Raw genomic sequence first — 25008 nt, forward strand, 5'->3', positions numbered from 1 at the left:
GTCTCTGAAGTGGTTCCCTGGCTGAGAGAGGTACAATTCTGCTCAATTGTAGTGACACAGTGCTCCTGTGTGGACTCACCATTCCCTTCTCTGAAGCTATCTGGTCGGCCACCCGTGTTTGTTCCAGAACTTCAATCTGTGCCTCCAGTGCATGATTACGCTCCCTGCAATGCTGCTCCAGGGCAAGAACCTGCTGTTGGGAAAGGCTGCTCTCTTGGTTTTTAGTGATCTGTAGGAAAACCAGAGGACAGTTAGCCAAGACACAAAGATTTCAGAGTACCACCATTTTCTGACTATCTAAAACTACCTTCTTTGATCTCTGCTGCCCTGATGTGGCTTCAAACACCTGCATGTTCTACATATTGCTGCTGGGTCTGGCCTTCCCTGGAAACTGAAGCCTGGCATTTGCCCTGATGCCTCTTTATATTGATTGAGTACCACCCTGTCTTTAGATATGGGCTTCTGTCAGCTATTTGATGGACCTCTATGGCTGAGGTTTTCCTAGGGGAGGCAGGAGAATGAAGTGGTGAATAATAAGGATATACATGAAACAGATATGACTGTTGTCACTTCTGAGCTTATCTCATCTATAGAATGAGTATGATACCCAGTGACAGTGTATTAGGTGTGCTGCAAGGACTAAGTAAAAAGCATTCTGCATAGTGTCAGGGATACCACAAATAGGAAACCAATGCTGGCTGCTTTTATTTCATTATGTCCAATTTATTAGCTCACTCAGGGTATGATTGTCCAAATGCTTCAACCCATTTTTTTCCCGATCCCAGCTCCCCCACATCCCTCTCCTCTTGCTCCCCCCACCTCACCTCCCATTTGCTCCATGGAGAGGGTAAGGCCTCCCCTAGGAAGTATACTAAGTCTGTCCCATCATCTCACTGAAGCAGGACCAAGGCACCTCTCTACCCCCACACCCCCGTGTCTAGGCTGGGCAAGATGTGTCTCCACATGGAATGGGCTCCACTAAGTCAGTTTGTGCATTAGTGTTAGATCTTGGGACCCACTGCTAGTGGCCTCATATATTGTCCCAATCACACCATTGTCACCTATATTAAGGGAGTCTAGTACAGTCTTATGCAGATTCCCCATTTGTCAGACCTGAGTCAGTGATCTCTCACTAGCTCAGGTCAGCTGATTCTGTGTTTCCCTATCATGGTCTTGACTCCTTTGTTCATATTATTGCTCCTCCCTCACTTTGATTGTACTCCAGGAGTTCAGCCCAATGGTTAGTTGTGGATTTCTGCATCTGCTTCCATCTGTTTCAGGAAGAGGGTTCTAGCTTCTCTGGGGTTGTGGATTGTAGGCTGAGTATCTTGTTTTATGTCTGGTATCCACTTATGAGTGAGTTCATACTATATTTTTCTTTCTGGGTCTGAGTTACCTCAATCGGGATTTTTTTTTTCCTAGTTCTGTCCATTTGCCTGCAAATTTTAAGACGTCATTGTTTCTTATTACTGAGCAGTACTCTGCTGTATATTTATACCACATTTTCTTTATCACTCTTCAGTTGAGGGGCATCTATGTTTTTTCAAGATCTGGTTATTAAGAACAATGTTGCAATGAACAAAGTCAAGCACATGTCCTTGTGGTGTGAGTGTGCCTCCTTTGGGTGTATGCCCAACAGTGGTATGGCAGGGTCTTTGAGGTAGGTTGATCCCTACTTTTCTGAGAAACTGTCATACTGATTTCCACCATTTTTTTTTTTTTTTTTTAAAGAGGGCCTCACTATGCAGGCCTGGCCAGCAGGAACTCACCATGTAGACTAGGCTGGCCTTGAACTCAGAGAGACCTGCCTTCCTCAGCTTTGTAAATGCTGAGGTTAAAGGAATGTGTCACCATATTCAGTACATTCCATGGTTTTGACCTGTTTTCCACAGCTAAGCTTTGAACTCTTGAGGATCCACAACAGGGCAAGATCATCAACAAAAGCAGATGTTGGGTGAAAACTACCAGTTAGTCCATGGCTCTGAGTAACACTGACACTTCAGGGTAACCCTCCCATCCCTTGTTCTGTTCATGTCAAATACTGATACTGCTGCAGACATGTGCACATATCTGGGGCATCTGTGAAGGTGTTGAAGGAAAGCACTGGATCATGGCACATAGTGAAACCCTTACAAGCTTCTGGATCTGGGCTTCCTGGGCAACCACAACATTCCTGCTCTGGCTCAGCTGCTCCTCAGTGGCCTGTAGACTTTCCTCTAGATACTTCACCTGAGCGAAACAAAAACAATTTTTCTGTTTACAAGAAGCTGGAAAGGTTTAACACATTGCTTAAAACTAGAGGCAGAAACAAGATGTAGTTGCACACACCTGCAAATAGAGTACTCAGCAGGTGGAGGCAGAAGATCAGAAGTTCAAAGCTATACTTTACTCCATTATAAGTCTGAAGCTAGTCTAGGCTACAGGAGACTGTGTGTGTATATGTGCACATGCACAAAAGCCAGCATTAGGTATCATATAAAAAAGGCACATGCCTTTAATATCAGCAGAAGGAGGCAGACTTTGAGGCCATTCAGGAAGTTCTAGGTCAGCCAGGGCTACATAGTGAAACCCTGTGTCAAAACAAACAAGAAGGGCTGTGAACAGATGGCTTGGCAGTTAAGAACACTGCTGATCTACCAGAATCAAGGGTTCAAGTCCCAGCATGCAAATGGCAAGTCGCAACCACTAATAACTCCAGTTTTAGGGACTCTGTGATGTTCTCTTCTGGCTTCTGAAGGCACCAGACCTGCACATGGTGCACAGACATACATGTAGGCAAAACACCCACACACATAAAATAAGAAAATAATTTTAAAAACAAGCAAACAAACTGAAAACCATTCTACTTTACCCCCAAAACAATTAAAAACAAAACAAAACAAAAAACCCAACAAAACAAAAATCAAAACTGAATAGGTAAGGCATGCCAGATCACAACAGGAACTTCTTGGAAGGCTGTGACAGAAGCCTGGGCTACATAGTGAGAAACTGTCTAATAATAAACAAAACGAAAATAAAATAAAATTCAAACCAGAAAAAGTTCAACTCAGGGATATAGATAGATGTTGCTCAGTGGTAAAGAGAGTACTTTGAATGAACAGGTTCCAGCTTCAATTCCATAACATACACTTACATAAAACCCTATATTATAGTAATAAGCAAGAGCCCCAAATTTCTCATTATAAAGCAATACCACTATAATGTATTTTCTTTAAGTTTTTATGACTTTTTAATAGACCGAAACTGGGAGTCTGTTTATTCTGAGGGTCTTACATTTTGGAGGTCCCACTGAGATCTGGTCGACCCCCAGACTCAATTCCATTGCCAGTTGGAGGTAAGATAGAGCTCACAACCTATACGTTTGATGTATGTCTGATGTGTCTGATGTTATGTATTTTTGACTCTTTTCTGTGCCTGGCCTGTGCAGGACTTGTATTTGGTATAGGACCACAGGGGGAGACAGACGTGTCCTGAGACCCTTGGTCCTGCCCTGGACGAAAGTTCCGGGTTGTTTGGAGGAGGGGAGGAGGGGAGGAGACGAAGTCTCGCTTCTCCGGAGGCCGGCCGGCCCCCTGAGTCCGTTTCCCTTCCGCTTTGTAACTTTTGTTTGGGTGACGTTTGTCTACCATGCGGATTTATCCTGTCTGTCGATTGTTCTGTTTGTCGCGTCCTTCTGTTCCTACTGTTTGTGTCCGTTTCTACTCTTCCCATGGGTCAACAACTAATTACCTCACCTAAGTTTGACTTTAGATCATTGGCAGGATGTCTTAAGACCGGGCCCACAAAGGCAACTGTTTTTCAGGACCTGGCTCTCATCCCGACCCATTGCCAGAGAGCACTTGTGCAGGTCCACTTTCAGGGCCGGGAGTCCCAGCAAGACAATGAACGCACTCGTCCCCTGCCCCCAGGAATGTGGCGGGGCCACCAGAGCTGATGGGGCTGAGCTGCAGCTGAACGGCCATGGGACTGGGTAGCCCAGGTGGAGCCATGCCGGAATGGGGGGGACAGGGTTATGAACCTGCTGCTGCGCATGTTTGGCTCCCCAGTACCGGGTATCCAGATTGCAGCCTCCAGGTCTGGCCCTTCTCCTCAGATCTTTGTAATTGGAAAACTAACCACCCCCTTTTCTCAGAGGATCCCCAACACCTTATGGGGTTGGTGGAATTCCTTATGTTCTCTCACCAGGCTATTTAAGATGACTATCAACAGCTTCTGCTTGAGGCTAGAAACATGTCCCTGGGGCCGATGGGCAGCCCACGCAGCTGAAAAACCGAGATTGACTTGGGATTCCTTTCGACTCACCCCAGTTGGGACTTCAACACTGCTGAAGGTAGGGAGAGCTTAAAAGTCTATTGCCAGGCTCTGGTGGTGGGTCTGCAAACCCATCAATTTGGCTAAGGTAAAGAAAACACTCCTTTTGACCCTACCTCAGAAGCCCAGAGAGCTTCGGTGGCTCTGGTCTTCATGGAGAAATTGGGCCCCAGATATTAAAAGGAAACTCCAGAGACTGGAAGGGTTACAGAAAGCTGAGTTATGTGATTTAGTGAAAGAGGTAGAGAAAGTGTATTAAATGAACAGAGAAGAAAAGGAGAAAAAAGACAGTAGAGAGACAGAGAACAGAAAAAAAAAAAAAAAAAAAAAAAAAAAAGAGAAGAGAGAGAGAAAGCAGAGAAAAAAGAAAAGAGAAAAAGCATGACAGAAAACAGGAAAAGAATTTGACTAAAATTCAAAATCTATTTGAAAAAAATAGAGAAAGAAAAAAAAAGTTAGGAAATTTAGAACAGGCCCTAGACAGCTAAGGAACCTGGGCAACAGGACCCCACTCGACAAGGACCACACCAGTGTGCATATTGTAAAGAAAAAGGACACTTGGTAAAGGACTGTCCAAAGAAGACAAACAAGGTATCAAAGGTCCTAGCTCTAAGAAAAGATAAAGGGAGACGGGGTTTGGACCCCTTCCCCGAGCCCAAGGTAATTCATGGACTACCCGAAGAACAGTGGACCTTGGCGTGGTCCGGGTATCCCATTTGTTCGAGGTTACATCCCACCAGCCAACTGCTTTTTGCCTTTGAATGGAAGGACCCTGACACATGCAGAACTGGGCAGCTCACCTGGACCCGACTGCCCCAAGTGTTTAAAATTCCCCTACCATGGCCAGCAAGGAAGATAATTTCTGGGGACATCTGGGTTTTGCAGGCTATGGATCCCAGGGTTCGAGACCTTGGCAGCTCTACTCTACCTGCTGACTAAGAAAAAAATTCTCCTGGACCCCAGAGCATCAGGAAGCATTTGATGCCATTAAAAAGGCCCAGCTGAGCACACTGCTCTAAACCTCCCTGATGTAACTAACCTTTTACCCTTTATGTGGATAGCCTGAGGAGTTTTGACCAAATCCCTAGGGCCATGGAACAGACTAGTTGCTTATCTGTCAAAGAGGCTTGATTACTGTAGCCAGTGGATGGCCTGGCTGTCTAAAAGCTATCACAGCTGACAAGTTGACTTTGGGGCATAAAGCATAAAGCCCCCATGCATTGGAGAGCATTGTCTGGCAACCCCCGACTGATGATGACCAAGGCCCGCATGACTCACCACCAAAGCCTGCTTCTCACTGAGAGGATTATGTTCACTCCACCAGCCACCCTTATCCTGCCACTCTTCTGCCTGAGGAGACTGATGAACCAGTGACTCATGACTACCATCAACTGTTGGTTAAAGAGACTGGGGTTTGCAAAGATTCTCAGAAGTGGGATTGGTGATCGCAGAATGAATTTTGGCCTCACTCAGTTCATAAATTCTGAGATTAAGGATGCCCATAAAGATGGCTGCACTCCATCTTGGCACAAGAACAGAGTTCAAAGCTGTCAATAAGTCACAAGACCTAAAAGTCAAAGGTGTGGCTACAGTAAAAATGTTTCAGCTGTCTTAGTCTAAATAACAACAGACCTGAATCTGAGGTGTGGCTACTCTTGTCAAGGCTAAGGAAGGAGAAGCTCTGAGGTATGGCTACTCCTGACCTCAAGGCTAGGGAACAAGAAGTTAGAGCTAAGGTGAGGTTATTGATTCCCTGGAATGAGTGAGGAAGAAAAGTCTGTTTGTTCCATATACATGATATGTGTTCCACTTTTTGGTTATGCTATATAAGAGTGGTGAAAAATAAACTCATGTCATTTCAGTATTGACTGATCTGCCCTCCTGACCTTTATTCTGTCTCTCTGTCTTATCTATAGCTAGCCTTTCCCTCATCCACACTCCCCCACTCAGGTACGGACTTGGGGCTGCTCGGCTGGTTCCAATTGCAGCCCTGCAAAGACCGTTCCCGACAGGAGATGCATACTGCCAACACACTGACAAAAACTATACTAAAGAAATACACGGGCAAAAGAAGAGAAAATCCAATGTGTACCAAAAAACTCAGTACATACTAAAGTTATGTCAGTGACAGTGGGGAAAGACAGACTGCTTAAAAAATGGTAAGAACTCCAGAGAAAAGGAAAGCTGTATTTTTACTATCACATGACAGTGAACAAGAACTCTATTATGTGGACAGAATTATACAATTAAAAATAGAAGATCTCTGTGACATAGAAACATGAATGGATTATTTTTTCCAAGACAGGGTTTCTCTGTATTGCCCTGGCTGTCCTGGAACTAACTCTGTATACCAAACTGGCCAAAAACTCAGAGATCCACCTGCCTCTGCCTCCTGATTGTAGGATTAAAGGTAGGCACCACCACCTGGGTCATGATTTTTTTTTTTTTTTTTTTAAGATGAAGCTTCCCACCACATAGATAGAAGTGATGATGAAAGAATGAAAATACAGCTTAACTCTCTAATGACCACTAAAAGTTAGAAATTTAGAAAAAGTCCATCAGCATTTATTTAAAGATTACCCTAGCTGCATGCAAACCTCAGGAAAAAAGAAAAACACATGAAATAGCTTGATCACAATGACTGGTTTTTGGATATTATTATTATTCATAATCACCTAGTTTCTGAAGAATGTTGTTATCCACAACAACAGTCTGGGAACTGTTATGGGTCATCCTGTCCACAAAGAAAATTAATAACTAAAAGATGGAACTCATAGCAAAAAGGGAAAGACAGAGAAAACAAAAGCCTCTGCCAATAGATATAGATAACTCCCTGACTGGAAAGTACATTCTCCCAGCCGCTCAAGGACAAGGCTACTGAGTCTGCTGGTTCTTGAGAAAGAAAACCCCCTAATCTTGCAGGTGTGCTAAATCTCTGTAACCTAGGAAACCTTACTAACCATTCCAAGTTTTGAACTATCCCATGACGTTGCTTTTAGGCCTAGTGAAAATAACAGGCTAGCTTTGAAACTGGCCTTGTTAGCTTTGATGTAAATCTTATAAAAGCCATCTCAATTCTGCCCTGGAGGTCCTCAGTCCTCTACCCCTGCGTGGCGTATGACTGTGGACCTCAGTGCACTTGGAATAAAACTTCTCATGCTATTTGCATCAAGACCGCTTCTCGTGAGTGATTTGGGGTGTTGCCTTTCCTGAGTGGGAGCGTGAAGGTCCACACTCTGCAGGTCTTACAATGACTCTGATGATACCAAACTTCAGAATTTCTGTTCAGCAAGGGATACATACACAGACTGGTTCACGACTCAAACTGACAAGATTAGGAACTAGAATATGTAACAAAATCCTATAACCCAATCAAGAAAAGACTGAAAAACCAAAGAAAAATAGGTATAGGATATCTAAAGACAATTCAAAAGGAGAAACATCAGAGGCTAACAGGAAGAGAAAATAGGTGAAAACGCATTAATAACCACAACAGTAAACATAATGAACCACCTGTCATACTCACTAACCTGGCAAACAAACACGCAAACAAACTGAAATCAAGGCCAACCAAGGACTTCTTAGCTAAACTGCCTTCCAACCAGATTATACATATCACAGGGGAGTGAGGTCATACCTGAGTCTCCAAGAGGTCAATGGCCTGGGTGTGGCTGCTCCTGGCAGCCAAGAGCTGCTGCCTAGTGTCTTCTAGATTCTGTTCAGCAACTGTTCTCTGTAAGTTAAAAGAAAGTAATAGTTTTTTTTTACATTTAATGAGTATTTATTGATGCTAGGCATTAGAAACAAATGGACAAAAGCTTTAGCAAAGTGAGATATATTCAAATACCATAGAGAACACACAAATAAATTTGGCACAGTCATTTGTTTCCAAGGCTGGGACAAATGACTAAACACAAAAGCATATACTAGAAGCTGGATGTGGTGGTGTATTTATTTAATCTCAGCATTCAGGAGGCAGAGGCATGCAGTTCTCTGAGTTTGAGGCCTGCTAAGTGAGGCCTGAGTTTGAGGTCACATAGTGAGATTCTGTTCTTTTTTAAGAGGGAAAAAAGTTTCCTGGGTTCATAGAAATACAGCTCCTCGGAAGGCAAAGTGATGAGGGACTTAGGTAAATAAAGCAGACTGTAACAGTAGGCAAAAGGGTCAGATGATAAGGAACTCTTTAGTGCTGCCAAAGTTTTATTTTATTTGTAGGCAGAAATTTTTCAAACAGATCTTTCAAAACCTGGCATTAGCTTTACTGGGGAGGCTGGCTAAACGTGAGGCCTTACTCTGCACATGTTCATGTCAACATTTCTAAGAAAAGGACTAGAGATATATATGCTTTAAACAAACTCTCAAGTAATTCCTATTCACTCTTTAATACGAGTATGGAAAAACAATAACAACAATACCTACTATGCTCCAATTTCTATTCTGATTTAATCAAGTTTGACAGAATACAAATCCAATTGTATAGAGAAGACAGCACAAAGAGATTAAGTGACTTGCTTTAAGTCACAATGACTAGGGGCCTCTGCCAGAGACACCCATCGCTGGGCCTCTGCTGGAGGCGAGTCTGGGACCAGTTCAGGTCAACACCCCCCCCCCTTCCCTGGGAACACCCTGGGTTAACCCTGACTCTTGCTCCCCCCATATCCTGTTCTCAGCAAGAACACTCCTAGTACTCTGATCCACAACCTCCCCAACCCAGAATCTGCCCTCCCCTCCACCCTGTGCCCTACCTAGCCCACTGTCCCACTGCTCTGGTTGAGCACTGGACCAGAGGGCGGATCCAATTCTGCCACCTCCGGGAAACTTCCTGGATCTGCTCTGAGCACACTAGACCTGCCTATACATGTGGGACCACTTTGAGTCCCCACCTGCCTGATCTTTGACCCCCATTGTTGGGCTCCTGCCTGAGAAGAGACCTCCTAGAGAGTTTGAACCACCCAGAGCTACAGACGTCGAACTCTGGACACACCTGAGCCCACTTTGGGGAGTAGTATAGACAGAGACCCCACCTGCACCCACTGGAAGAAGTGATGGGAAGACAGCAATACAGGAAAACATCTAACAATAGAAAGAGAAGCACGACACCACCAGAATCTAGGGACTCTATACCAACCTGAACATGAAAGGATGGAAAATATAGCCTTACTCTCCAATGACCCCAGGAAACTAAAAGTTTAGAAATACTATCTAAAAAGTCCTAAAAACCTCAAATTCCAGACCCTGTCCTCTAACAGTAAATAGGTGAAAGGTCACATTCCTTGCCTCTGACTTCGTAAACTGCTTGTGAAACCCCTGCCTCAGTAACTATCCTAACTGCCATTTGTCACCCCACCTAAGAGCCTGCACAAATGCAGACATCTGATTGGGCTATAAAGCGTGGGCTTAGATGATTTAAAACTATTGGTTTAAATTGATCGGCCCACACCACAAGGGCTCTTGATGCTATGAGATGACTTGTTTACGATGTGTGGGCTTTGTTGTAAACCCTATGAAAGTTGTCTCAATTCTGCACTTGGGGTCCTCAGTCCTCTACCCCAGAGTGGTGTATGACTGTGGACCCCAGTGCACTTGGAATAAAAAAAAGTCCTCTTGCAGTCTGCATCAAGACCACTTTTCCTGAGTGATTTGGGGTGTTGCCTTTCCTGAGTCAGAGCATGAAGGTCCACGCTCTGTGGGTCTTTCAAACACACCAAAGCAGATGAAGCAGAAGAGAAGGACTTAAAAAATAAAAATGATAGAGGCCCTCAAAGTCGATGTGAGAAAATTCCTTAAAGAAATGGAACAACAACAACAACAACAAAAAAAAGATCCATGACTTGCTGGCCGGGCTGTCTAGACCCTATGTCTAACAACAAGGTGAAGGGCTCCTGAGGAAAGTTACTTGAGGTTGTCCTCTCCAAGAGGATCTCATGAGTAGAATGACTTTAAGCCAGTCCTTGAGTTTGGTCCTAAAAGTTTCCGGGTGACCTGTGCTTACACTGACCCTAGAAATAAATGCATTGTTGTGATTATTATTTTACTATTTTAGATGCCTTTTTTGTTTTCTAATGAGAGAAAAACAAGGGCTGTAGATTTGGATGGGTGGGAAAGTAGGGAAGATATGGGAAGAGTTGGGGGAGGGGAAATCATAATCAGAATATATTGCATGAAAAATTCTATCTTCAATAAAAAATACATTAAAAAAAAAAAAAGAAAAAATTGGAAGAAATGAACAAATCTCTTAAAGAAAGTAAAGAAAGCCAAGAAAAAACAATTAAACAGGTGAAGGAAACAGTTCAAGACTTGAAAACTGAAACAGAGACAATAAAGAAATCACAAACTGAGGGAATGCTGGAAATAGAAAAACTGGGCAAATGAATGGGAACTACAGACACAAGCATAACCAACAGAATATAAGTGTAGTGAGATAGTCCTTCTGTGGCACTGACCACGCCCATTGGTGGTGGAGCCATGGGCGGAAGTGACCTGTGGAAGGAAGTTGGAGGGAGAGCCGGGAAAAGCTCTCTTGCTGGCCTGACTCGGACAGGAGAGTATCGGGTTGAATTTCCTGGTGTTCATCTGTCTAGGTTGTAAGTTATTTCTCCCTGAATAAACATCTATTCGGCCTATTTGTTTATCCTGATCCTTATTTAACCGCGATATCTGGTGTCAGAAGTGGATTAGGATTTTCACAGGACCTGGGTTTCACCCAGGCAGCAGATGTCGCTCCCCTCCCCCACCTTCCCCAACGGGCAGGGTTTAACCAGGTGGACTTACCACAGCTTTGGGACATTTGCCTCTTCCTCACTGCAAAGGAGATCTTTGCCGCTAAAGCGGACCTGAGAAGGCACTTACCGTTTAACATTTTTTGCCCATTTCCGCACGGGACTTTGCATTTGCGTAGAGCCGCTCGGCGGCACCCGCCCTGCTTGCGCGTTTAGTCTTGTGTTCCCAGTAATTCTAGAAGTCTCCTTTTAACAAAATTTTGCTTGCCATAGTTTGTTAAGAGCTATTCTACAGGGACCGGAATCAGAAGGATCGTCTGCTGCCGGACAATATTTGGTGGTACACTTCTGGGCAGAACCGGGATCAGACGGGCCTTGGCGGCTAAGCGCCATTTGTGGTATACCTCCAGGCATAACTACCACAAGCTGAGATCTACAACTAAAAGCATCAAAGTTCCAGGACAGCAGAATTACACCTAAGGTAATTGTAACATCCTTTGCAATTTAAGCTGATACAAAATCTGAGATCAATTGTTCCTTAACTATGGCAGATAATTTTACAATGCAGAACTTTAGGAATTATTTTACTTCATATGTAGAAGGGATTTTAGCAGGAGAAACTTATGACTGGACCAATATGTACTTTTATTTTGTAATAGCAATGGGTTTCATCATTAACATGATATTCTTAAAGAAATGGTTTGAGATTACAGCAAACAATAAGGAACTTGTACAAACCATAGGAGACTTAGTAACAAGGATTCGAAACATTGAAAATGATAGAATTCAACGCATAGAGACAAGGATTCGAAACATTGAAAATGATAGAATTCAAAGCATAGAATGTATAGAAAGAAAGGTTCAGAATATTGAAGATGGCGCAGCGAGCAAATCCCAGGCGCTGAAGATAAACTAAGATAAACTAAAGAAAATATTCACTGACCAAAGAAAATCGTAAGTCCACCAAATCCTTAACACAAAACATCCAGGAAATGTGGGACACTGTGAAAGGGCCAAACCTAAGAATAGGCATAGAGGAAGGCGAAGAAGCCCAGCTCAAAGGTGCATAAAACATATTCAACAAAATCATTGAAGAAAACTTTCCCAATATGAAGAAGGACATGCCCATGAAAGTACAAGAAGCATACTGAACCAAATAGACTGGACCAAAGAAAAAAAAATTTCTTTTCACATAATAATCAAAACACCTAACATATAGAATAAAGAGAATTAAGAGCAGCGAAAGACAAAGGCCAGGTAACATATAAAGGCAGACTTATCAAAATTACACCTGACTTTTCCATGGAAACTCTCAAGGCCAGAAGGTCCTGGATAGATGTTCTAAAAAAACTAAGAGTCCACAAACTAAGAGTCCACAGATGCCAGCCCAGGCTACTATACCCAGCAAAACTCTCAATCACTGTAGACAGAGAAAACAAGATATTTAATGACAAAGCCAGATTTTCATAGTATGTATCACAAATCCAGCCCTACAGAAAGTTCTGGAAGGAAAACTCAAACCCAAGGAAGTTAACTATGCTCACAAAGACATAGGCAATAGATAATCCCACTTCACCAGAACCCAAGGGTAAAGCAAGGCAAATATATTCACAACACCACCTCCAACAACAAATCTGAAACAAACAAGAATTAACAACTAAAAATGGTCTTAACTTGCCTATAAAAAGACACAGGGTAACAGAATGGCTATGAAGACAGAATCCATCCTTCTGCTGCATACAAGAAACATATCTAAGCTTCAAAGATAGACATTACCTCAGGGTAAAGGGTTGGGAAAAGATCTTCCAATAAAATGGACCCAAGAACCAAGGAGGTGTAGCTATCCTAATATCTAACAAGTTAGACTTCAAAACGAAATCAATCAAAAGACATTAAGACGGTCATTTCGTATTCATCGCAGGAAAAATCCATCAGCACAAAGTCTCAAATGTTCAGAAGAACATCTATGCCCCAAATACAAAGGCACCCACAATCGTAAAAGAAATGCTACTAAAATTCAAAGCTTACATATAAAACGTCACACATTCATAGTGGGAGACTTCAACACTCCACTCTCCAGACAGAAACTTAACAAAGAAACAAAGGAACTAATAGAAATTATGTCTCAATTGGGTTTAATAGACATCTATAGAACATTCAAACCAAACACAGAAGAATATACCTTCTTCTCTGCTCCACATGGAACCTTCTCTGAAATCCACCACATACAAGGCAACATAACAAATCTCAACAGATACAAAAAATTTGGAATAATCTCCTGCATCTTATCAGACCAGCATGCTTTACAATTGGAATTCTCAGTTAGAAGGCCTGGGCAGTCTAAGGGACCTCTGACAGTGGAATCAGGAAGTATCCCTGGTGCACAAAAGGACTTTGGGAGCACATTCCCCATGGAAGGATACTCCCTTAGCCTAGAGGCAGGAGGGAGGGCCTAGTCCCTACTCCAAATGACTTGACAAATTTAGATGACCCCTCCAGGAAGGCATCACCCTACATGTGGAGTATGTGTGGGGGGATGGGATGGGAGGGTGGTTGGGGGGAATGGAAGGGTGGAAGAGAGGGAGGGAGGGATGGCGAGGGAACTGGGATCGATATGTAAAATAAGAAAAAAAAAAGTCACAATGACTAAACACAAGATACCAACACAGATGCTTGTCTCTAGAAATCAAGTTACACATTAGAATCCCTTTTATACTCAATGTAGATGTTCAAGGGAGTGAATATGCTCAGTAATACAGTCTGGGAAGATCATTTTGTAGGAGTGATGAATGTGAAGGAGAGACTGGTGCTGGGTGGCCAGTCTGGAAACATTCATGCACCTTCACTTAGTGCTGGAGTCCAGTGGCTGGAGAGTAGAAGCTCAGCTGATATATAGTGGAATCTACTCTAGGATAAGCTTAAAGCTCATAGCTTTGTCATCTTCTGTCATGATTAGGCCAATCACTGGGTCATAAAGAGGGCATAAGGTCAGTTTGTTGAACAGATTACCCCAGCCAAGGAAAACCTATGATGCAAGGTAGTTCTTGCTCAAACTAAAGGATTTGATAATTTTCCTCCCCTGTGTGTGTGTGTGTGTGTTAGGGGGGAGGGGAAAGTGTAGGAAAGGGAATAGTGTAACATGACAAGACAGACAGCCTGGGTACATGAGTCATCATATAGCTATGCAAAACAAAAGCTTTCCCCTTTTCTGAGAAACACACAGGAGACTCATGCTTTGCTTTTGTTTTGAGGCAGGGTCTCATGTACCTTAGGCTACCCTCAAGTTCACCATGTAGGCAAGGATGACCCTAAATTTCCTGATTCATTTGCTTCTAACTTCTAAATTCTGGAATTACAGACATGCATTTCCACACCTGGTTTATGCAGTGCTGGGGACTGAATCCAGGGCTTTATTTTTATTTTTTAAAGACAGTGTTTCTCTGTGTAGCTCTGGCTGTACTGGAATTCACTCTGTAGACCAGATTGGCCTTGAATTCAGAGATTCACCTGCCTCTGCCTCACGAGTGCTGGGATTAAAAGCATGTGCCACCACGGCCCAGCTCAATTCAGGGCTTTGTACAAAGCCTGTAGACAGGCAAGCAGTCTAATAATTGGGGCACACTGCCCAGACTTAAAGGCTACTTTTTTTTTTTTTTTTGAGACAGGGTTTCTCTGAGTGTAGCTCTGGCTGTACTTGAATTCCTTTGGTAGACCAAGTAGGCCTTGAGGTCACAGAGATTCACCTGCCTTGCCCTCCTGAGTGCTGGGATTAATGGTGTGTGTCACCAACACTTGGCCCCTTAAAGGTTATTTTTGATGTCAATCCAAAGTTGCATAAGCCATGTGGTATATGCCTATAGTCTTAGTTACTCAGGAGTTTAGGTTGAAGGATGTCTTGAGCCCATAAGTTGCAGGGAACTGTCATCTAACCCTTTGGATCAGAAACTCAGAACATATGCAACTTCTAGCATCACCATATCTTTTTAACACTGGCCAGCATGAGTACACATTACCTCTTTCAAGAGTTCTTGTACATGATTTTCTCCTGATAAATTCTGTTCTAGTATCTTTTCCAAGGCTATAACCTTCTCTTGCAAATGTGTGATGATTTTTTCTTTCTCTTGAGTTTCAGCAGTGACCTGCAGGGGAAAGCAGAACCATTTCTTTAAGCCCTCTTTAGACTATCAGCCCTCTTACCTCTCTTCCTTGCCCTGTTTCTTCATCATGCTTCTCTGAAATCCTGAGCTCAATCACATCACATAAAAACATGCAACCAAGAAAGCTTTGCTGAAAATGGGGACAGAGGTGCCATATGTGAACCAGCAACACTAAAGGAGGAGACCTACCACAAGAAGCAAGCACCAGATGAAGACCAAGTGAATCAAGAAGCAAGCATGAGCACTTTAAACACTCAATAGTTTGGGAAGAAAAAAAAAAAAAAAAAAAAAAAAAACTAATCACTCTCCTGGTAGAAGGAGCAAGGCCTATCCCATTGAAGAAGCTCTAAGTGTCCCTGAAATGATCTTGGAATTACATTCCTAAGGCTCTGGATTCAATCCCTAGCACTGACAATAAACAAATACCACAAACCAGAAAATCATGTTTGTTCCTGGAAATTCAAGAGCTGGGTACAGCAGGGACAAAGCTGAGGTAATTCCTTTGAGGTAAAAAAGAGAACTTCTGAAATGAATGACTAGAACTAACAGGGCCACTGTGAATCTCACAGCTTGGTTTAAGAACAACAGTGCCCACTCAGTTTCACATTCTGTCACTGAATGGAGTGATAATATTGACAGAATAAGAGTTGTTTCCTTTCATCACCACCAATCAATCAATTTCAGATCTGCTCAATTTCAGATCTGAGAATCCAGGAAGCTCTGAATACACAGGCACTCAGATCTGTGGTGGTCCTTCTCCCACTAAGGATGCCCATTCCCTGCTCCCAGGAAGGTGCAGGACATCAGGTATGTACACCCCTCACACTCACTCTGCTCCCTTACATGCCCTGTTTAAACTTCCATTGCTCCAGCGCAAGCCAGAGACATGTTCAGCCTGGGTCAATCTCTCCTTAGGAAGATATAACTCTATTATGTTTTGGAAAAGTATTTGTTATTCTCAACTGTTACCAGTAAAAGCAAGATTGAGTGGGAGATTCTGAAGAATGGATGCACAACTCCACAAATTAAAAGCTTTCGTCAGGCCTAAACATTATCTGTTGTCTTCCAAGAATATACAGATTCTGACCCACAGAAGCAAGAAGTCTGGTCTCTGGAAATAGAGATGGATACCTTCTCATATAAGTAATGATAATGTAACATACTCATCCTGTAATACAGTGGTATAAAAAGTGCTTGAGAAAGCAAAGGATCAACTATTTGAGTTGTGTGGTGATAAACTGTTTATGATCTAATAAAGTTTGCTTGGAGATCAGAATGCAAAGCTAGACAGAACCATAAGAAGCTGGGCAGTGGTGGCACACACCTTTAATCCCTGGACTCAGGAGACAGAGGCAGATGGATCTCTGTGAGTTCAAGGTCACCTGGGGGTACACGAGAATGAATTAGTCTAAAAGAAATAGAGCTCATGCCTTTAATTCCAGTACTAGAGAGGTATATAAGACAGGACCAGGGTCTCAGAGCTGGCATTCATTCTCCAGCCATGTTGAGGACAGGAAGGCAATTTAGTCTCCAGGCACATTAAGGATTAGTGGAGCCAGGAATACCCCAGTCTGAGGTAGAGGTAAGAGTCTGGCTGCTTTGCTTTTTCTGATCTTCAACTTGAACCCTAATATCTGTCTTTGGGTTTTTATTATTTGTGCTACAGCGATGCTCAGACTAGGCCTCCCAAGCAGGCATGTTCAGGTACACAGAGGCAGGAGAGGAAACAGAATTGTGGATAGAGAGTAGCATAAAGGTTTTCCAAGTTGATGTAATCTAAAATCATGCTGGAATAGAGCTTCAATGAGGGATCTTCTGCATCTGGTTGGTCTGTGGGATGTTTGTAGGGGCTGTCTTGATTATATTAACTGATATACGAAAACCCAGCCTAATCCCTGGCTATAGGTTTTGGACTATGTAAGTATGAAGAGGAGACTGAGCACAAGTGAGAATGCATGTATTATTTCTTTCTGCTCTGGAATGTGAATATAATGCCCTGCCACCTTCTTTCCCCCTCATTAACAGACTATGTGGTGGTTTGAATAAAAAAGTCTGACGGGTGGTGGTGGCGTATGCCTTTAATCCCAGCACTCAGAGGCAGGCGGATCTCTGTGCGTTCCAGGCCAGCCTGGTCTACAGAACAAGTTCCAGGTCAGGCTCCAAAGACACACAGAAAAACCCTGTCTTGAAAACAAACAAACAAACAACAAAATGTTCCCCACAGGCCCATATATTTGAATGCTCAGTCATCAGGGGAGTAGAATTATTTGAAAGGACAAGGAGGTGTGACTTTATTAAAAAGGAAGTGTGTCACTGGGGTTTGCTTTGAGCATTCAAAAGCTCATACCAGACCCATTCTCTCTCTGCCTGCATGCTGCCATGTTCTCTGTCAGGATGATAATACACCAAGTCTCTGACACGTAAGCAAGCCCCCAGTTAAATGCTTTCTTTTATAAGAGTTGCCTAGGTCATGGTGTATCTTCACAGCAACAGAACACCAAGAAAGACTGTAACATGAAATTGTAAGCTAAGCTAAATCCTTTTTCTCTTAAGGTTGTTTTAGGAGAACAAACAGCATAGGCAAGTTCATCTGGATCAGGAACTATGTGGAGGAGGCCAGAAAATATGAAGATAAGCCTGAAACCTGTGGCTCGGATGCTGAAGTAAACAGCAATATTCAGAAAGTAGGTAACACAGGAGAAATGAGTATTACGCCAAAAAAGAAAAACAGCTTGGCTCATAATGATATGTCCCACAAATATCCCATTATAATGCAAATTGGGGGCAACAGAAATAGTTGTAAGAAGCATGGTTCAGTCACAGCAGCAGCTCCAACATGCAAGCATTATCCCATTATCCCATTTCCCATTATCTCTAGTCTTTATAAGCACTCTTCATTGTGTCTGTGTTACAGTAAACTGACAGACCTCTCAGTGACACAGTAAGGGTTCAGACTGGTCATCAGGCTCTGACCTGCTCTGCTGCTTAGCTCTCTACACTTGAGGGACACTATGGTGACTCTTTCCACTGAACACCAACCATCTTATACAAGTTACTATTTTGGTTAGGTAGAGCATAAAGCTGGGGTCAGAAAAAGAATCAAGTTGCCAAAACTCCAGTTAGTCTTATGATGGCATCCTGCAGTACTGTTGGTCTGGTGGTGCTATATCAGGACTTCAACACCTGGGGCTGACTAATGGAACTTCCACCAAACACGATCCCTGCTGCCCAAACCTGCGCAGTTCCTAAGTCTCCCTTTTCATCTATTCTTTAATCACATCTGAGTCTCATAGGATGTACCTAAAATAAGAGCAATATTAAGACTGGGTATACAGAAGTAGGGTGGGTGTGGTGTTGCATGACTTAATCCCAGCACTCAGAAGGCAGACACAATTGGATCTTTGTGAATGGAAGGCCCGCCTGATCTACATGGTGAGCTCGACTCTCCCAACAAAACAAAACAGCAAGGTTTAGAATACTTACAGCATGATTTCATTTATATAATATTAACAAGGATGAGAACAAAGATCCTGTATAGGAATCAAATATGGTAAAAATATAAAACAAAGTAACAAGACAATTTATTATGCCAGGGGGGTTGGAGAGATGGGCTCAGAGGTTAAGTGCACTGGCTGCTCCTTCAAAGGTACTGAGTTCAATTCCCAGCAACCACATGGTGGCTTACAACCATCTGTAATGAGATCTGATGTATATCTGGTGTGCAGATATACATACAGAGAACTCATACATAAAATATATAAAAACAACAATCTATGGTTTGAGCTTATTTATTATTATTATTTTTCTTGAGACAGAGTCTTACTATGTAGATCAGGCTGGCTTCTGCCTCCTAAGAGCAGGGATTATGGGGATGTGCTGATTTCTGAAGGATGGGTAAGTGAAGGACACACAGAAGCTTTGTACTGAAACACTGTTTTATTAATCTGAAGAATACATTTAGGGGGAGTGAGCAGTTTGTCACATTTTCTACCTCTCTCTCTCTCTCTCTCTCTCTTTTTTTTTAATTAAAACGGTTTTTCTCTAGTTTTGGAGCCTGTCCTGAAACTTGCTCAGTAGACCAGGCTGGCCTGGAATTCACAGATCTCCGCCTGCCTCTGCCTCCTGAGTGCTGGGATTAAAGGCATGCCAGGCTCACCCTTTGTTGTATACATCTGTAATGTTTCTAAAGTCTATCTGGTTATTAACAACAACAAAAACCTACTCTAAGCCGGGCAGTGATGGCACATGCCTTTAATCCCAGCACTTGGGAGGCAGAGACAGGCAGATCTCTCTGAGTTCGAGACCAGCCTGGTCTACAAGAGCTAGTTCCAGGACAGGACAGCCTCCATAGCCACAGAGAAATCCTGTCTCGAAAAACAAACCAAAACCAAAATCAAAACCAAACCAAAACAAAACAAAAACCCAACCAACCAACCAAAAACAAAACAAAACAAAAAAAACCCCACCCTACTCTAAATTCACCTTGGTTCTGAATGACCTTCCTGTGTGCTCTGAGTAATGATGGACAGTATCAGCAACTCAGATGCTTGAGCCAGGATCCAAGAAATCCAGAAATCCAGTTTTATCAATTTCCTTACATTTCTTAAGTTTGTCTAACCTCTATTTGCCATTACTCTTAGGCACCTGCCGCTAAGTCATACAGCCTGAGTTCAACCCTTAGGACCCACATGGTGGAAGGAGAGAACTGACTCCTGAAAGTTGTCCTGTGACCTCCACGTATGTGCCATGACATATGTTCACGAATGTATACATACACACACACCAGAATAAAAAAAATAAAAAATTTAAGCCACAATCACTTCACAATTGGGCAACAGCACAACTGCTTTTTTTTTTTTTTTTTTTTTTTTTTAAAGGGAAGACCCTTTCAGTTTGAACTCTCCTACAGTCAGATGAATCCACTACTCTTCTAGTCCTTGGCCCCCTTCCAGCACTACAGGTCCTTAACATGCCAGTCTCTTCACTTGTCTCAGTGCTTTTGTTTATGCTATTTCCTGACTGAGATTCTATTCCTTCATTCTTCCCTTCCAACTCCAGCAGGGTATTATCTGGTATCCCTGTTTGAAGGAAATGGTCTGAGATCTGATCTGATGCCCTCTACAAGGTCCCACAACATCTCAGTCTTTCTTCAGTGTTAGTAATTATATGCTGCTAGCAATTATATGCTAATGATAAAATCTGTCAACTGTCAGGACTATAGGTACCAAACAGGCAGGAGTAGTCGTATCTGTTTGGCTCACCACTGTTTTGCTTTTGTTTTGTTTCAAAGAGCCAGCATAGGGCCCAGCACATAGGAAATTTCACAATCTTCAGAAAGGAGGGAATTTTCTATGATTACATCCTTGACCTTCCTGGGCCTTTTTTCTCAATTATAAAAGAGATGATGAGCAGGTGTGGTAGTGTATGCCTTGTATTCTAGCACTTGTAAGGCAAAGGAAGGACAATCTTTGAGAAGTCAGCCATGGCAACAGTGAGATTCTATCTTAAAAACAAAAAAAAAGGTGGATGTTCTATCAGAAATAAAGGGCCTCAGATGGACTTTATACATTTCCCTTCTACCCCCTGGGTATCTTACTTATCCTTGTCATGCTACTTCCTTGGCTCTTGGCTAGAAATGTACTCTCCCCCTGATATATCTTATGTGCTTGAAAAATCTATGCGACTTATTTGGGGCTTGTGTTTTTCCTGGTGTGTATAAGAAGTTTCAGTTCTATAATCAAATAAGGATAGGGACCTTGTACCACATACATTAATTTATGTATTATGAATTTACTGTTTTATTTTTCTTTTTTGAGACACTGTCTAACTATGTATTCCTAGGTGGCCTGGAATTCAATATGTAGACCAGGATGATCTCAAATTCAGAGATTTGCCTGCCTCTGAATCCTGCTGGAATTAAAAGGCATACACTACCACACACAGCTGTTTTGGAAATCTCTATGTAGTCAAGGCTAGCCTCAAACTTGCTATCCTCTACATCAGTGTTTCAGGAACTGAGATTACAGACATGTGCTTACTGTTGCCTATTTCAAGGCAACAACACTTATCAGAACATGTATAAGTTTTAGGGTGAGATCTGAGGGCCAGTGAAGAGGGCTCAGCAAGTCAAAGTACTTGCTGAGTCTGTCCATCTGACAACTGACATAGTAAGAGACAAGTGATTCCCACATTGTTCTCTGACTTCCATGAGTACTCAGAGGTAAATGTAAAATAATTTTTTTAATGAATCGGTACTTTATTTTTATGTCCACTGATGGGTGTTGGGTCCCCTGAAACTGGTGTTACAGACAGGTGTTAGCTGCCATGTGGGTACTGGGAATTGAACCTGGAGCCTCTGAAAGAGTAGTTAGTACTCTAAACTACTGAGCCATCTCTCCAGCCCTGTAAAAGAAATTTTTAAAAGAAAAAGAATCCAGGACAGTGAACAATCTTCTATTACTTTCCATTTAGGAATATGTTAAGTATGATAACACTCGGCTGAAGGAAATGTAGACCTGTTTTTAGTTTATACCTATTTTTTTTTTTTTTTTTTTTTTTCTAGACAGAATTTCTTGTGTAACAGCCCTGGTTTTCCTGGAATTCACTTTGTAGATCAGGCTGGCTTCAAGCTCACAGGGATCAGCCTGCCTCTGCCTCCCAAGTATTGGGATGAAAGGCATGTGCCACCACAGCCTGGCAGTTTATACAAATCTTACTGAGCTCCAAGAGTCCACCTTATTTGAGAAAAGTGTTTCTCAAGACCTGAAAGCAATGATGGGTGGTATCAACTGATATAGAACATTTGGTCATAAGAGAAAGGCTTAGGTTATCAATGTCTGAAGGATACTGCTGACATTCAAAAGCTAGTGGTCAGGAAAATGCAATATCTTACAAGGTAAGAAACAATTATCCCACATAATTGTTCTGTTCAGAACTGCAGTGAGAAATATGTCATTAAGAACAGTCCTTCAGCTGGGCAGTGGTGGCACATGCCTTTAATCCTAGCATTTGGGAGGCAGAAACAGGCAGATCTCTGTGAGTTCCAGGCCAGCCTGGTCTACAATGCTGTTATACAGAGAAACCCTGTCTCAAAAATACCAAAAAAAAAAAAAAAAAAAAAACCAAACAAAAGGACAGTCCTTCAGGGGTTGGACAGTTGGCTCAGAGGTTAGGAGCATTTGCTGTTCTTGAGGAGGACATGGGTTTCAGTCCCAATACCTACATGGTGTCTTACATAACCACCTATAACTCCAGATCCAGTGGATCTAGAGCCATCTTCTGTCCTCCATTGGCATTAGGCATGCAGAAAGTACACTTAATCACATAAAAATAAATGAACCTACAAAAACTTACAGCAACTGTGACAACGTGCAGAACACCTGCAAAAGCTCAAGGCAGACAAAATCTTAGCATGGAGAAGGGGAAGGGGCACAAAGTTTCACCCCTAACCAAAAAGCTATATTGAAGTGATAACTGTCAGGAGGGGGAAAATCAGTTTTCTTTAATGGAGTGACAGTGGGTGTATCACTCTAACCTCATGCTCAGCAGTTGTTGGCCAACACAAAATGGACTCATGAGATGGGAATGGTGGTACATACCTTTAATCCTATCACTCAGGAGACAGAAGCAGGGGGATATGAGTTTGATGCCATAGTGGTCTACAAAGCCAAGTTCCAGGACAGCCTGAGCTATATAAGAGACCCTTGATGGGGGCTGTCCTTCTGTATATGTTTCTCTTCTTGGTTGATGAATAAAATACTGTTCAGCCAATGAGGCAGGAAGATAGATGGGGCTAGGGCTAGGGGATGAAAGAATCCTAGGAGAGGTAGGCAGGCCCTTGCCAGAGTTGTGATGCTGCAGAAGGAGTAACAACATGCTGGGGCATTACCAGGTAAACCACAGCCTCGTGGCAATACATAGATGATAGAAATGGGTTACTAATTAAGACAGAGCTAGCCAATAAGAAGCCCTAGTCATCAGCCAAGCACTTTATAATTAATACAGTGACCGTGTGCTTATTTGGACCTAAGAAGGGTGGCTGGACCCATGCGGCCAAGAACCTCTGTAACAGACCCTGTCTGGATTTGTGGTTTGTTCATTTTTTTCCCCCTTTTTCTTTTTTCTTTTAAGAAAGAAAAGCAGGGGAGGGGGAAGCAGAAGGAGAGGAGGGAGGGGAAACTGGGATTGGAATGCAAAAAAATAATTAAAAAATAATAAATTAATTTAAAAAAGAAAGAAGAAGAAAGACAGCAGGGTGGTGAGGAAAGGAGACCTGAGTAATGTGGCTATTCCCTCTCTTCTGTCTCTGTGCCCCAGTACTCCTTGATGAGTTTCCAGCAGAGTCTTGTGGGGGTCAGTGTGAGCAGAGTAAGGATGTTCACGAATGCCCAGATAAAAAGATTATCAAATGTTTATTTGGGGAGCACTCACACAATGAAGGTAAATAGCTGCCTCAGTCTTCTGCCCTGGAGGCACAGGATGCTATTAGGGCTCTGACTACCACTCAAGAGAGAAAACAAGACAAAGCCTTTCTTTTCCTTATAAGTGGCCTAATCTGCACACTGAAGCCACTCCCTAAGACTGGTACCCCAAAACTATTGGCAGAATGAATTCCCACTACACTCACCCTCCTCCCCCTTACACCTGGTGTGGGAAAGAAGAAAGCGAAAAATCTAGGGTCTATTGTCAGAAGTGTTACCTCCTCTAAACTCTATTTCTCTCCATACTTACTTTTGACTCTTTAGAACTTTTCTTTCAATGTAGCACCATCTAAAAATTTTAATTTCTGTTTTGATATGAACAATGTTTAAGTTCCCCACAGTGAATAACAAATTTTCCTAATAGCAATCTCTGAAGTCTCCAGAAAGAAGAGGGGGCCTCACAAAGATTCCACCTGGCTCTTAATGAAGCTATCTAGCCAATAAATACCACTCAAAGATAGGCTTTGGATTATAAACTGCTCAAGACAAGATGGCTAGTGAGATGCTCTACTTTCTGACAACACTCTGGCTAAAAACAGATAAGAACTACAGATTAGCCTTAACCATTACTCAAAGACTGACTATAAATGTTACATCTAGTTCTCAAGAGACTAACCATTGTGTTAGTTTTTTTACAGGATCTCATAGAGATACTGTCACTTCATAGACAGCAGGAAGCAATTCTAAGAATATGATGGCCCCTCTCCCAATAGGTGGGATGGATGGGTTTTTGGTTTTTCTCAAGGTTATGGATAGTTGTCACCTGTTAATGACTGGTTATAAGATGTAATAAGGTTGGGGATAAAATATGAAGTTCAGACTCAGGAATCAAAATCTTTTGGAAAAGAAAAAAGGGAATGGAAAGGATGGGATAATAAATTAGTATACCTACTTGTGAACTATTTTAGCAACTATTAGTTATAGGTAACTTATACTGTAAGACTCTTGTATATTGATACTCTTGTTAAATTTTTTTATATTCCTGTCTTAGATAATTTGTATAGTTACAAACTTGAAATTGTATTTGTCATATTGTGTAGGTTCTTCTTTGTTTATAGTGTTTTGCATGATAAAGTAATTTTTTATCATATTGTATGTATGTTTCTATATATGCTTAAAATATTTCATATTATTGATATAATTTAAGGATATTTTTGTCATATTGCAACTATACAGTTCTACCTCTGATCAAGATATTTACACTTATATGTATACAGTTACAATTTTGAGGTCACTGTCCTCATATCTGTTTAAAGATTGTTTATTTTATATGTGATGCTTCAGTTAATAAGCAATGTTTTTGAGAGTATAGGTTTTAGTCATCCATGCATTTCATACCTA

The 25008-nt window shown here is 42.1% G+C and overlaps 1 protein-coding gene across 3 annotated transcripts in view; it reads right to left on the bottom strand.

Annotated features, from left to right (window-relative positions):
• The window catches only part of Golga1 (golgin A1), a 65421-nt gene that overhangs the window by 15832 nt on the left and 24581 nt on the right, over nt 1-25008 (bottom strand). For all 3 annotated transcript variants that reach the window (XM_051185365.1, XM_051185366.1, XM_051185367.1), the window contains 4 exons: nt 15044-15169; nt 7949-8044; nt 2134-2229; nt 80-229 (listed from right to left, as the gene is read on the bottom strand). In XM_051185365.1, coding sequence (XP_051041322.1) covers nt 80-229; nt 2134-2229; nt 7949-8044; nt 15044-15169 — 468 coding nt within the window. The remainder of the gene's footprint in view (nt 1-79; nt 230-2133; nt 2230-7948; nt 8045-15043; nt 15170-25008) is intronic.

This window comes from Phodopus roborovskii, unplaced genomic scaffold, assembly GCF_943737965.1.
Source record: "Phodopus roborovskii unplaced genomic scaffold, PHOROB, whole genome shotgun sequence".
Lineage (NCBI taxonomy): Eukaryota > Metazoa > Chordata > Mammalia > Rodentia > Cricetidae > Phodopus > Phodopus roborovskii.